We start from the raw sequence: 12,861 nt of genomic DNA on the forward strand, positions 1-12,861 counted from the left end.
TGGACAAAACTGTTTTGCTCCAAATATTTGATTGAAAGGGTTGTCCAAAGAGTGAATGGATGGCAAGAAAAACTACTTTCGTCAAGGGGTAGGAAATTCTACTCAAGTTTCAAGTTGGTTGTTCAAGCAATACCATTATATGCCATGTGTGTCTTTAAAATTCCTAAACAACTACACCTTAGAATAATATATCTTTTCCTTTTTATTTATGGTATTTTTTTTGTGGTTAAATGGTTTTAAGTTAAATTTTATGTTTCTATTTACTCGTAACAAAAAAGTGATTTGCATGAGAAAAATTCAGACCACTTGCCAATAAAAGGTCCCTAATTGTCATGCACGAACATTAGAACATCCTGGATTCAACACATGAATTAGAGAAAATTCGAATTCAGAATACAAACAACCAAATACCGTCGCGTCACATGCCAATTCTAATAATCTCAAAAAATCACTAATACTTCTGCTAAAGCCTTCCACCGTTCCACATTGATAAAAAATAGTACAAAAATAGATCAAATGTAGTGTACAAGTTTTCAATGTCTTAAAACCTTGATTGGAACGGCATTTTAGGCTCTCGGTAGCTCGACAGCTACATGCTATAAACACACTCCGCAGGTATCACTCGGGGGTATCTTGTGTGGCGCCCACCTGGAAACTCTTGGCCAGATCGCGGATGTTGGCGTGCGACGAGCCCCCCTCCCGCATGGCCGCCCTCGCTTTCACCGCGAGCGCACGGGCCTTGCAGCGCCTCTCCTCGCCATCCTCCCCGCCGTCCATGGCGCTCCTCACCGCGGCCTCCACCGTCTCCCTCCCAACCACGATATCCTTCTCATCCATCCGGTACATCACTGGCTCCTTCACCCCGACGCTGACGCCGATCCCCAGCACCTCCACCGCCATCTTCTCGTTCAGGAACTGGTCCGTGAAGTGCGGCCACGTCACCACCGGCAGCCCCGCCGCGACCGCCTCCAGCGTCGAGTTCCAGCCGCAGTGCGTCACGAACGCGCCCGCCGCGCGGTGCGACAGGATGAGCGCCTGCGGCGCCCACCCCCAGACGAGCAGTCCACGCCCCGCGACGCGCTCCTCGAGCTCGCGGAGGAAGGCGAGCGCGGCCTCGTCGTGGCGGCCGGCGTCCTTGACCACCCAGATGAAAGGGTAGCCCGACGCCTCCAGCCCCAGGCCGAGCTCCGAGATCTGCTTCGGGTCCGCGTGCGCGATGCTGCCGAAGCTGACGTAGACCACGGAGCCGGGCTCCCTGTCGTCGAGCCACCGGACGCAGTCGTCGGTGTCGATTGCCGCGGTGTTCCCTCTCGCCGCCAGCGTTGCGGCGTGTTGGTGGTAGAGAGACACCGGCCCCACGGTCCACACCTTCATCGCCCTCGCGGCCGCGTAGCCGGCGACGTACTCGGGCTCCATCTCCACGAAGGTGTTCATGACGACGCCGTCGGCCTCGGCCCGCGCGCGCTCCACGTCGTCGGCGAACTTCTCCCACCCGGGCCAGCCCCGGAAGAAGCCGGGGGCCTGCGCCCTCGTCACCTCGAACCGCTTCTCCAGCCCCGGCACGACGACCGGGTGGTTGTAGTCGAGCACGCCGTCGTAGGCGTTGAACCTCTCGACGTTGTGCTGGCAGAGGACGCAGAAGGCGCACATGCTGAAGAAGCTGAGCCGGGGGACGCCGAGGCTGGCCGCGAGCTCCACGGTCCACGGGTGGCAGAAGTCGGACACGATGCATGTCGGTGGCCGGGGCGCGCGGTCGCGGAGGTGGGCCTTGATCGGCCCCCGGAGGAGCGCGACGGCGGAGAAGTAGGCCAGCATGTACTCCGGGGGGAGGTTGTCCATGTTGTCCGCCCCGCCTGGAACCCCGTCGGGCAGGCCGACCGCGGCGTAGTCGAGCGGGAAGTCGACGAGGCTGACTGGCAGGCCGGAGCGCCGGGCGGATTCGACGGTGGGGCGCACCCGCGCCGCCGTGGACGGCGTGGCGACGATGGTGCAGAGCGCGCCTTGAGTGGCCAGCAGCAGCGCGGTGTCGACGGCAGGGATGATGTGCCCCTGGGCCATTAGCGGGACGAACACGAAGTGCGCCGCCGCCGCCTCCGCCTTCACTTCTTCATCGGTCGACATCGTGGGCTCCTGGCTCAGAGGATCCGATGAGAGGCTGAGGAGGCTAGCTAGCAGAGTCAGCGAGTGATTTAAAGAACGTCGACAGATCCAAGCCGGCAGAGGCCGCGTCTTTGTGTTGATTGGTGGCGTCGACACCCAAGCCGGCAGAGGCCGGCCGGCCGGCGTCGTCGGTGCGTGGCGTCAGGATTGACGCACCGTAGAGGATGCGAACATCAGTACATAGCGTCAGGATTGACGCACCTTGAGAATGCGGAGCCTAATATCCAAGATTAGATGCTGATCTTACTCGGCCGTAGTTTGGTTTTTGTCCTGTCACTGACAATGTAGAGATGCCCGCATGTGCTACCAACGGCACATCGAGATCTGCGCTCTGCAGAGTCATTTGACTAAGATCGCTAATCGGGTACAGTATTTTCTTTAAAGAAACGCTTTCATTAGATAGGAGGTGCATTACAATCACCTTGGCATACATAGTGGGAGTAAATTAGACTAGCAAGCGCGTCACCAACTTCGACCCTCAAAGCGTCCCGACTGTGTTCCGTCATCCAACACGATACTATATCGGTCCGTTCAGCTGTGCGGATACAATTTTTCGCACAAACCGGAAACAAAATGGAGGGTTTTGTGCGTGTCCGGACTGCTGCCATTTTCGTTCCTGATTGCCCTAGCCCACCCCACCCTTCTCCCCCGCACGCTTCTCGTCTGAAATGGCTAGCGCCGCTCTAGAGCGTCAGTGCTGCATTCATGCCCGGTCTGATCAGACGCGATCTATCACTCTTGTCGGTATTGAAGCGGCACGCCGGTCAAGAGAGCGCCGCCCCGTGCTGCTTCCTGGTGCACGCGACCGCTCCGCGTTCAAACAGTTAGAAGTATAATTGTGTAGAGATAAGACACCACGGCGGTTCGTCGCGCTACATCAATGATATGCGATTGCCGAGTAACCTACTCCGGCGCCACCCGCCCATCCATCTGCAGCCCACCATTGCCATCCACCCGCTATATAAACTCCAGCCCTGGCCTTAGCCGCAGTATGTCATCCTCCTCTTGTCCCTTTGACATCTTCGCACCACGCCCACCTTGGCCTCCTCGTGCTCCAAAGCCCTCTGAGACAACCTCTCGCCCGACCAAAAGAGGAGATAGCCGCCATTGCTGCCGGCCGATAGGCCGACAGGCAGACAAAGGCCGACGACCTCCTAATGGAGGGTGCGACCGAGGATGAGCCGATGCCACCCTCCTCATCGGTGCATGCCGACATCACCATCGACGAGGCCCGTGCCCAGTATATGGACATGGTGCGGGAGGAGTGGGAGGCCATGTTCCGGGAGACGCAGGCCGACCATGCCAACAACCTTCATCTCCTCGACGAGCACATGCAGGCAGAGGAGCAACTCGCCGCCGGCATGGCCATCGCGCCAAACGCGGACATGGCGGAGTAGGCGGTGCTGCTCGATTCCTACAGCTCCGCCGGTGACATCCGCCGCAACCGCTGGCGGTATCGCCAATATCAGGTAGAATTACAGGCCGCCTACAAGCACTAGTAGAAAAATGCCCATTTGTCCCGGTTCTAGAGGCCCATTTGTCCCGGTTCCGGAACCGGGACTAAAGGGTCGGTACTAAAGCCCATTACCTTTAGTCCCGGTTCGCCTATGAACCGGGACAGATGGGGATCCATGTGGCCGCTGCGGCTTGCTCGGGCAGGAGGACCTTTTGTCCCGGTTGGTAGCTCCAACCAGGACCAAAAAGCATCCACGCGTCGGCAGTTCAGGGGCTGGGTTTTTTTGAAGGGGGGGAGGGGGGGGGGGGGTTGGGGGTTTGGGGGGTGGGGTGGGGTTGTAGGGTTAATTTAGGGGTTTCATATATTGTGTTAGCTAGCTAACAGAGAGAAGTGTCCTCTCTTATCTCCGTGCTTCGTCGATGCTACGTACTATAGGTATAGAGAGGACTCGACACGCTAGCTAGTTAGCAAATGAAGGAAACCATTAAGTATAGAAGATCGTCATGAACATATACAGAGAGAAGTGATCGACCTCTCCTTCTCTGAGAGATTGGTCGAACAACAAGTTTTCATATATCTATCCGACGCTACTGGCTACATATATACAATATAAGATCTCTTACAATCCCCTAACATCTAATGTCAAATTCCACATGGTATTCTTCAGCTTTATTTATGATGTGGTCAAGAAAGAATCCCGCCAATTCCTCTTGAATTGCTCATATGCGATCTTGTGGTAGGAGTTCATTCCGCATCTGCCACATCTAATTTGAAGAAGGGGGTGTCGGTGTCAAAACCGGCGGATCTCGGGTAGGGGGTCCCGAACTGTGCGTCTAGGCGGATGGTAACAGGAGACAAGGGACACAATGTTTTTACCCAGGTTCGGGCCCTCTTGATGGAGGTAAAACCCTACTCCTGCTTGATTAATATTGATGATATGGGTAGTACAAGAGTAGATCTACCACGAGATCAAGGAGGCTAAACCCTAGAAACTAGCCTATGGTATGATTGTTCTTCGTCCTATGGACTAAAACCCTCCGGTTTATATAGACGCCGGAGAGGGCTAGGGTTACACAGAGTCGGTTACAATGGTAGGAGATCTACATATCCGTATTGCCAAGCTTGCCTTCCACGCCAAGGAAAGTCCCTCCCGGACACGGGACGAAGTCTTCAATCTTGTATCTTCATAGTCCAGGAGTCCGACCGAAGGTATAGTCCGGCTATCCGGACACCCCCTAATCCAGGACTCCCTCAGTAGCCCCTGAACCAGGCTTCAATGATGACGAGTCCGGCGCGCAGGTCGTCTTCGGCATTGCAAGGCGGGTTCCTCCTCCAAGTACTTCATAGAAGATTTTGAACACAAAGGTAGTGTCCGGCTCTGCAAAATAAGTTTCCACATATTGCCCTAGAGAGAATAATATTTACACAAATCTAATCTGCTGACGTATTCCATAGCGTGACATCACACCATGTCCAAGTCTTTATTCGAATCGTTTTACTGTCCCACCTCAGCGCGTTTAGCGAGGCGGTTTCCTTGGCACATCTTGTCAAAGCAGAGATCGTGTCCCCTTATTCCGGGATTCTCATCAATACGGGCGTGGGTAACCCAATCGCGCCATTGATGACGACGCTTGGGAGATAAGCGAGTTTTACGAGGCTGGTGGGGACGCATAGTCGCGTCCACCCATATAAGGGGATAAGGATCCACCTTTTCATCCACGCCTTCTTCCTCCTTTGCCTATCCATTTCCGCGCACTTGAGCTCCACGCACAAGTCCGCACACCCCACCTCAACCTTCTCCAGCCATGTCCGGAGCGGGAGGCAAGTGGATGATCTCCTCCGTCACGGAGGGACACATAAACAAACTGAGGAAGGCCGGATACTTGTCTAACGACATTGCGCACCGGCTTCCCGAAGAGGGGCAGCTCATCCCCACCCCTAGGCCCCACGAGAGGGTGGTGTTCCTCCCCCATTTCCTTCGTGGACTGGGCTTCCCTCTCCACCCATTTGTCCGGGGGCTCATGTTCTACTATGGCCTGGATTTCCACGATCTGGCCCCGAACTTTGTCCTCAACATATCGGCGTTTATCGTCGTGTGCGAGGCTTTCTTCTGCATCCGCCCCCATTTTGGCCTATGGCTCAAGACTTTCAATATCAGGCCGAAGGTAGTGCACGGCACCCAGGCGGAGTGCGGAGGCTCCATGGTGGGCAAGATGCCCAACGTCCTATGGCTCGAGGGCTCCTTCGTGGAGACCCTAAAGGGGTGGCAATCAGGGTGGTTTTACATCACCGAGCCGCGCGACCCTGAATGGGTCGCAGCCCCCGAGTTCCGATCCGGACCCCCTATGCGGCTCACCTCCTGGAAGGAGACGGGCCTGTCGTGGGGTAAAAAAGGAGAGCTGGCCGGACTCCAAACATGCGTCCAAACCCTGGTGGACAAGAAGCTCAAACTTGTCAACGTAGTCCAGGTTATGCTCATCCGCCGGATCCTCCCATGTCAACAACGGGCTTTCAACCTGTGGGAGTTCGACCCGGCGCGGCACCAAACTCTGAGCAGGCTCTTCGACACGACATACGAAGATGCCTGGAAGGTGCTTTTCAAGGGCGCCGAGGCTCCCGCATCCGCTATCGAGGATCGCGGATTCAGTGTGCAGCGTCACGCTCTCGCGGTAAGCTGTTTTTCATAGTTTGACTCCATGCGGGATCTAAGCTCCCTTACCTTTGACAGGATTGGCAGGTGACGTCCGGACAGATCAACTGTCCGGCTCCTTTGCCCGAAGGCCCAGCGGACGCTCGCTTGGCGAAGCTGCTGGTTCCGGCACCCTATGTGGTGCCGGAGAAGAAGGCCACATGGACTCGAAAGAGTGCCCGGCGCCTGGAGGTGTCGGATTCATCATCCGATGATTCCAAGACGCACTCCTCCCATGAAGACGAGGAGGAGGAAGAAGAGACCTCTCCCCCTCCAGCGGGGGGAGGGAAGAAAAGGAAGGCCGCCCAAACTGGGGAGGCCGAAGGGTCCAAGAAGGGGAAGACCCTTCCTCCGGACTACTCCACCAACGCCGACGACGGCGAAGAGGAGTGGCCGCACAGGGCCAAGCCCCTGGCGAGATCGTAAGTATTCGGACACCAGAGCAATTCATAGTGTTCCTTTCTTGCACAGCTCCTCCTTATGCCGAATATGACTATGCAGTCCGCCCAAGGCCGGGCTCGACGAGTCGTCGAGCGGCTCCCTGGATTCGTCGGACATGAATTCACTTCCGCCCGCTACCTCCCCCACCCTACGGACGACGCCGAGGTGCTGTCCCAACAGGTTCCAAGCCAGGAGGAGGTGGTCCTGGAGGCGTCGCAAGGCGACCTCCCGGACTCCAGGTGCAAAGGGGATAAAACCCCCAAGGGCTCCAAGTCTGGCCTTGAGCCGGACACCGCGCCGGAACCTTCAACGGTTCCGGACTCCGGTAGGCAGCCTCCTTCCAAGAGGAGCAAGCCTACCGAGCCAGTGACCTCCGTCCAACCGGAGGCACCGAACAATTTTCTGGAGGTGCTTAACGGTGCCTCCATCGACGAGGAGCACCGCACTACTATGAGTGCGGTGATCCAGAAGGTTCAGTCTGCCAAGAGCGGACTGACTGAAGCCTGTGCCAGCCTTCTAACAGGCTTTGAGGTAAGTAAAGAATATGTAAAAATATTACCGCATAGATAGTAGCCCCTGATGCTCTGTTCGGCGTTTGGAAAGAAAAGCCGAATAGAGGATCTAATAACATTCGCAGGAGTCTAACATAATCAAGTCAATATGCGTATGCAGGCTTCGCTGCTGGCCTCCGCCGCACTGACTGCGGAGGTGGATACGCTGAAGCAAAACCTCGCGCGGTCTGAGAACAAGCTTGGCCATGCCAAGAGGCAACTCGAGGAGAAGGAAGGTAAGTAATACCTTGCGCAAGTATATAGAGAAGATGTGGTTGCAAAAAATGACAGGATCAACGTGCTATTATAGGGGCCACGACCGAGGTGGCAACCCTTAAGAAAGCGTTGTTCGAGGCTGAAAACAGAGCGGCCGCGGAGCGCACAGAGAGAGGGAAGCAGGAGGCGCGGGTGGAGGAGGTGCAGAAAGAGCTCCAGGCTCTCATGAAAAAACATGAGAGTTTGGAGCTTGACTCAAAGACGCAAGCGTCCGAGCTTGCGGCAGCCCTCGAAAGCGTGAAGTCTGCCAAGGCCGAAGCCCAGAAAGCCCTCCAAGAAATTGAAGCGATGAAGAAGATAGCGGCGGGTAAGGCATTCATTATGGAAAGCAAGCATGTGAAAGTGAATTACTTGTTACTTACCCGAGTCCGGAGCTCCCCAGGAGCATTCGTAGATTTGCCCCGCAGTGCGTCTGATGCCGCCGCCTACTACCGAGCCGAGGAGAGGAGCTCGACGGAGAAGGTGTTCTGGTCTCAGTATGATGAGGCCGGACACCTGGTGCCTTTGAGAGACCAGCTGAAGCAAATGGTCGAGCTCCACAAGGTGGCCGAACAGGCCATAAAGGGCCTCATAGTTCGGCTTTGGCCTGGAGAGGCTCTGCCTGGTAGCTACTTCGGGCTGGTGAGGCGGCTGGTGGATGCCTATCCATGGCTTGAAGTAATCAAGCGCTCCGTCTGCATCGAAGGTGCCCGTGCTAAAGTGCACTGGGGCAAGATGGATGCGGAGAAGCTGGTGAAGGACGGGCCGCCGTCGGGCAAGGAGCATCGCGTCGCGGAAGCGTATTATGAGGGCGTCCTGAATGGTGCCCGCCTTATAGCGGATGAATGCTCCAAAGATGTAATTTTTGAGTAAACTCGCATTTGTGATCCTGTACACTGAAAACTTGTTCATATGTGCTAAGCAACACTTTTGAATTTAAAATATTACCTTCTGTGCGGCCGTTTATCAAATTTGAGAGATGGCGAGTCGTCGGCTTCTGCCCCCATGCCACGAGTGCTGGGGTGTTCGGGATAAACATGAGCGCTCTTTTTCCCATTCTTGGGTCCTTCGAGGGAGGCGCTCAACACAACGAACAAGGCAATCGGACTATAATGCTTGAACACTCTCACTTAGCCATAGAATTCTATAATTTTAAATTTCGGCGAAGCCCCTAGTGTTCGGAAGACCGAGTTCGGGCGCTATCCACGCCTAGGCCGGACAAAGCCGACTCCTCGCTCTAAGCGGCATAAGTCTTTAGGGACTCGAAAACCTCTCGAACAGCGACCAGCTCTCGCCTCATCATGACAGTCAGTTTTAGCTTTCTCTACTGAGGTGCTTAGCCCAGCTCAACTCGGGCACAATCGCAGTAGTTCTCCTAGTGCTACCTTAGACGATATAACGGAACGTAAGGTACCAAAACATAGGAGCCGGGCAAACCCAACTATTGACCCAAGACATGATTTGGAGCCGATGCATATAATGCTATAAGTTCGGGGTGCCGCACTTGTGAAAGTGTTCGGACTTCTCACACCGTATTGTGGGGTACTTAAGCCCCTGGCTTATTGGCCGTACCAAAGTGTACGGGTGCAACATGTCATTAATGAACATATATTCGTAAAAAAGAGTAATGCAATAATAGACAGAAGCTATGCATTGTTTATTTAAAAAAGCTGCGATCAAAGCAGAACGATACAAATAGTGCAATAAGCAAAAGATGGGACTATTTAACATGTCCTTTTCAGGGGCGAGCTGCGGAATGGTATGTGAAACAAGTATTCTGCTCATTATAGAGACCACCTTAGAGTTCCATAGTGCGGCGTAGCTTTCTGCTTCCCTGGTTGTATCGTTTGTGCGGCAATTTTTACTACCAGACAAGCCTTCCGAAGAATGGAGTCCTGAAAATAAGAGAAAATTAAGAAATCGACAGCCCCTAGTGCGGTTTAAGCCGCGTTTCGGGCGTGCCGTGATGGTGCCCCTCCCCCTGTGCCCATGGTATTTCCAGAGTGTAGTTATGTACGTGCAACACTGGTTTTGCAAGTTCGCGAGGGCTGGGGTTGGGGCCGCATTGCTACGCTTGCTCGGAATGTGCCAGGCGGTCTTGTTGTAGGTTACTCCGGGCGCGCTTGACGGTGTCCGGACGTTTAATGGCCGGACTGGAGAATTGCCTTGAGAGGCTGCTTTGTACTTCCTCTGCGATAGCCGCCGTATGCTCCTCCGTTCGGAGAGAGTGTTCGGTGTTTCCATTGACCGTGATGACTCCTCGAGGGCCTGGCATCTTGAGCTTGAGGTATGCGTAGTGCGGCACCGCATTGAACTTGGCAAATGCGGTTCGCCCGAGCAGTGCGTGATAGCCACTGCGGAACGGGACTATGTAGAAGATTAACTCCTTGCTTCGGAAATTATCCGGAGATCCAAAGACCACTTCAAGTGTAACTGAGCCTGTACAATTGGCCTCTACACCTGGTATGACGCCTTTAAAGGTCGTTTTAGTGGGTTTAATCCTCGAGGGATCGATGCCCATTTTCCGCACTGTATCCTGGTAAAGCAGGTTCAGGCTGCTGCCGCCGTCCATAAGGACTCTAATGAGGTGAAATCCATCAATAATTGGGTCTAGAACCAATGCGGCGAATCCGCCATGACGAATGCTAGTGGGGTGGTCCCTTCGATCAAAAGTGATCGGGCAGGAAGACCATGGGTTAAACTTTGGGGCGACTGGCTCCATCACGTATACGTCCCTTAGCGCACGCTTCCGCTCCCTCTTGGGGACGTGGGTTGCGTATATCATGTTCACCGTCCGCACTTGTGGGGGAAAATCTTTCTGTCCACTGTTGTTCGGCGGACGGAGCTCCTCCTCGTCATCGCTATGCAGCCCCTTGTCTCTGCTTTCGGCATTTAACTTGCCTGTCTGCTTGAACACCCAACAATCCCTGTTGGTGTGATTGGCTGGTTTTTCGGGGGTGCCATGTATCTGGCATGAGCGGTCGAGTATTCGGTCCAAACTGGACGGGCCCGGAGTATTTCTTTTGAATGGCTTTTTCCGCTGACCAGGTTTAGAGCCTCTGAATCCGGCATTAACTGTCGTATCCTTGGTATTGTCGCCGTTAATGCAGCGCTTTTGCTTGTTGCGACGCGACCTGCCACTGTTGTCCTTGGTATCCGAATTACCAGGGCTCTTGGTCATGTTATTGCTACGAGCTAGCCAGCTGTCTTCTCCCGCGCAAAAGCGGGTCATAAGTGTCGTGAGGGCTACCATAGATTTTGGCTTTTCCTGTCCTAGGTGCCGTGCAAGCCTCTCGTCGCGGATGTTATGCTTGAAGGCTGCTAGGGCCTCTGCGTCCGGACAGTCGATGATTTGATTTTTCTTGGTTAGGAACCGTGTCCAGAATTGTCTGGCCGATTCTTCTAGCTGCTGAATTATGTGGCTAAGGTCATCGGCGTCTGGTGGTCGCACATAAGTGCCCTGGAAATTGTCGAGGAATGCGGTTTCTAGGTCCTCCCAACAACCGATTGATTCTGCTGGCAAGCTGTTAAGCCAATGCCGAGCTGGTCCTTTAAGCTTGAGTGGGAGGTATTTGATGGCGTGTAGGTCATCACCGCGGGCCATGTGGATATGAAAGAGATAGTCCTCAATCCATACCGCAGGATCCGTTGTGCCATCGTATGATTCGATGTTCACGGGTTTGAAACCCTCGGGGATTTGATGATCCATTACTTCATCTGTGAAGCATTGTGGGTGTGCGGTGCCTCTATATTGGGCTATATCACGACGCAGCTCAAACGAGCTTTGTATACTGTGTTCGGCCCGGACGGATTGACTGTATCCAGAGTGACGATTACCGTCTCGTGCCATGGGGCGCCCATGCGATCCGTAGATCGATCTTGTTTGCCTTGCCTTGTCCTCCAATATATCTCGCGGGTTTGGCACATTTTCCCGTGCCTTGGTATTTTTTGAGCGGCGCCGGGGTGCGGCTTGAGTGGAGGGCCGAGAGGCCTCTCTTTCGCGGCCACAGGATGGCCGGTCGGTCGCATCATGCGCTGGTGATGTAGGTTTAGGTGCTTCCTCCTCTAGTCGGGGTAGCAACCTGCGCTTTGGGTAGCTCTTGGAGGGGCGTTCGAGTTCATACTCTTCGGTCGCAAGGACTTCAGTCCATCTGTCGGCTAGCAAATCTTGATCAGCTCTAAGCTGTTGCTGTTTTTTCTTGAGGCTGCTCGCCATGGCCATAAGCCTGCGTTTGAAATGCTCTTGTTCGACGGGATCCTCCGACACAACAAATTCGTCGTCGTCGAGGCTTGCCTCGTCTTCGGAGGGAGGCATATAATTATCGTCCTCGACCTCTCTGTCTGCCACTCTCTCATGAGGGCTAGCTTCTCCATCCTTCTGTGCTGAATCTTGTTGGAGGTGGTTGTCTTCGGCACTATCCGGGGTGTTATTATCTCCCATGCTGGAATCACCGTTTTTGCTTTGGCGGGATTTAGAGCGGCGCCACTAACGCCGGCGCTTAGGCTGCTTCTTGGAGGGGTCATCCTCTGCTGTTCCATCGCCATTGCCTTCTTTTGGGGTGTCCACCATGTATATATCATACGACGAGGTGGCTTTCCAGTGCCCTATAGGCGCTGGTTCTTGATTGTCTCCTGCATCGGCGTCCATACCGTCGATGTCTTCGGAGTGGAAGTCGAGCATGTCGGTTAAATCATCGATAGTGGCTACGAAGTGGGTGGTGGGTGGGCTTTGAATTTCTTCATCATCCGCATCCCAACCTTGTTGACCATAGTCCGGCCAGGGCTCTCCTGATAAAGAGAGAGACTTTAGTGAATTCAGAATATCGCCGAAGGGCGAGTGCTGAAAGATGTCCGCGGCGGTGAACTCCATGATCGGCGCCCAATCGGGTTCGATCGATAGGGGCATGGAGGGCTCGGAGTCTGGAGAGGAGTCCGGCTCCTTGGAGTCATGGGCATCGCAGAGAATAGGGCTGGTGTTCGGCTCGATCGCCGTAGAGATTGCAGCCCCCGAGGCGGTGTCCAACCACCCATCCTCGATTGGCACAGTTGGCTCCGAATTAAGGGTCGGAGCTGATGCGGGTGCGGCCTCCAGGGCACGGTTCGACGGTAGAGCTAGATCATGCCCATCGTGACAGTGCGGCGTGCTCGGCTGCAGCTCGAATCCGTCGAAGATCAAGTCTCCGTAGAGGTCGGCCGTGTAGTTCAAACTTCCAAATCTGACCTGATGGCTAGGGGCGTAGCTTTCGATCTGCTCCAGATGGCCAAGCGAATTGGCCCGCAGTGCAAAGTCGCCAAATACGAAGATCTGT

General features: G+C 54.6%; 1 protein-coding gene across 1 annotated transcript; it reads right to left on the reverse strand.

Moving 5' to 3' along the window:
- Positions 1-392: 392 nt before the first annotated feature.
- Positions 393-2,557, reverse strand: LOC123104003 (UDP-glycosyltransferase 73C12-like). The gene has a single exon (XM_044525716.1). The coding sequence runs from the start codon at positions 2,119-2,121 to the stop codon at positions 619-621; it is 1,503 nt and encodes a 500-aa protein (XP_044381651.1). The 5' UTR covers positions 2,122-2,557; the 3' UTR covers positions 393-618.
- Positions 2,558-12,861: the final 10,304 nt, after the last annotated feature.

The sequence above is a fragment of the Triticum aestivum genome, chromosome 5A (genome assembly GCF_018294505.1).
Source record: "Triticum aestivum cultivar Chinese Spring chromosome 5A, IWGSC CS RefSeq v2.1, whole genome shotgun sequence".
NCBI lineage: Eukaryota > Viridiplantae > Streptophyta > Magnoliopsida > Poales > Poaceae > Triticum > Triticum aestivum.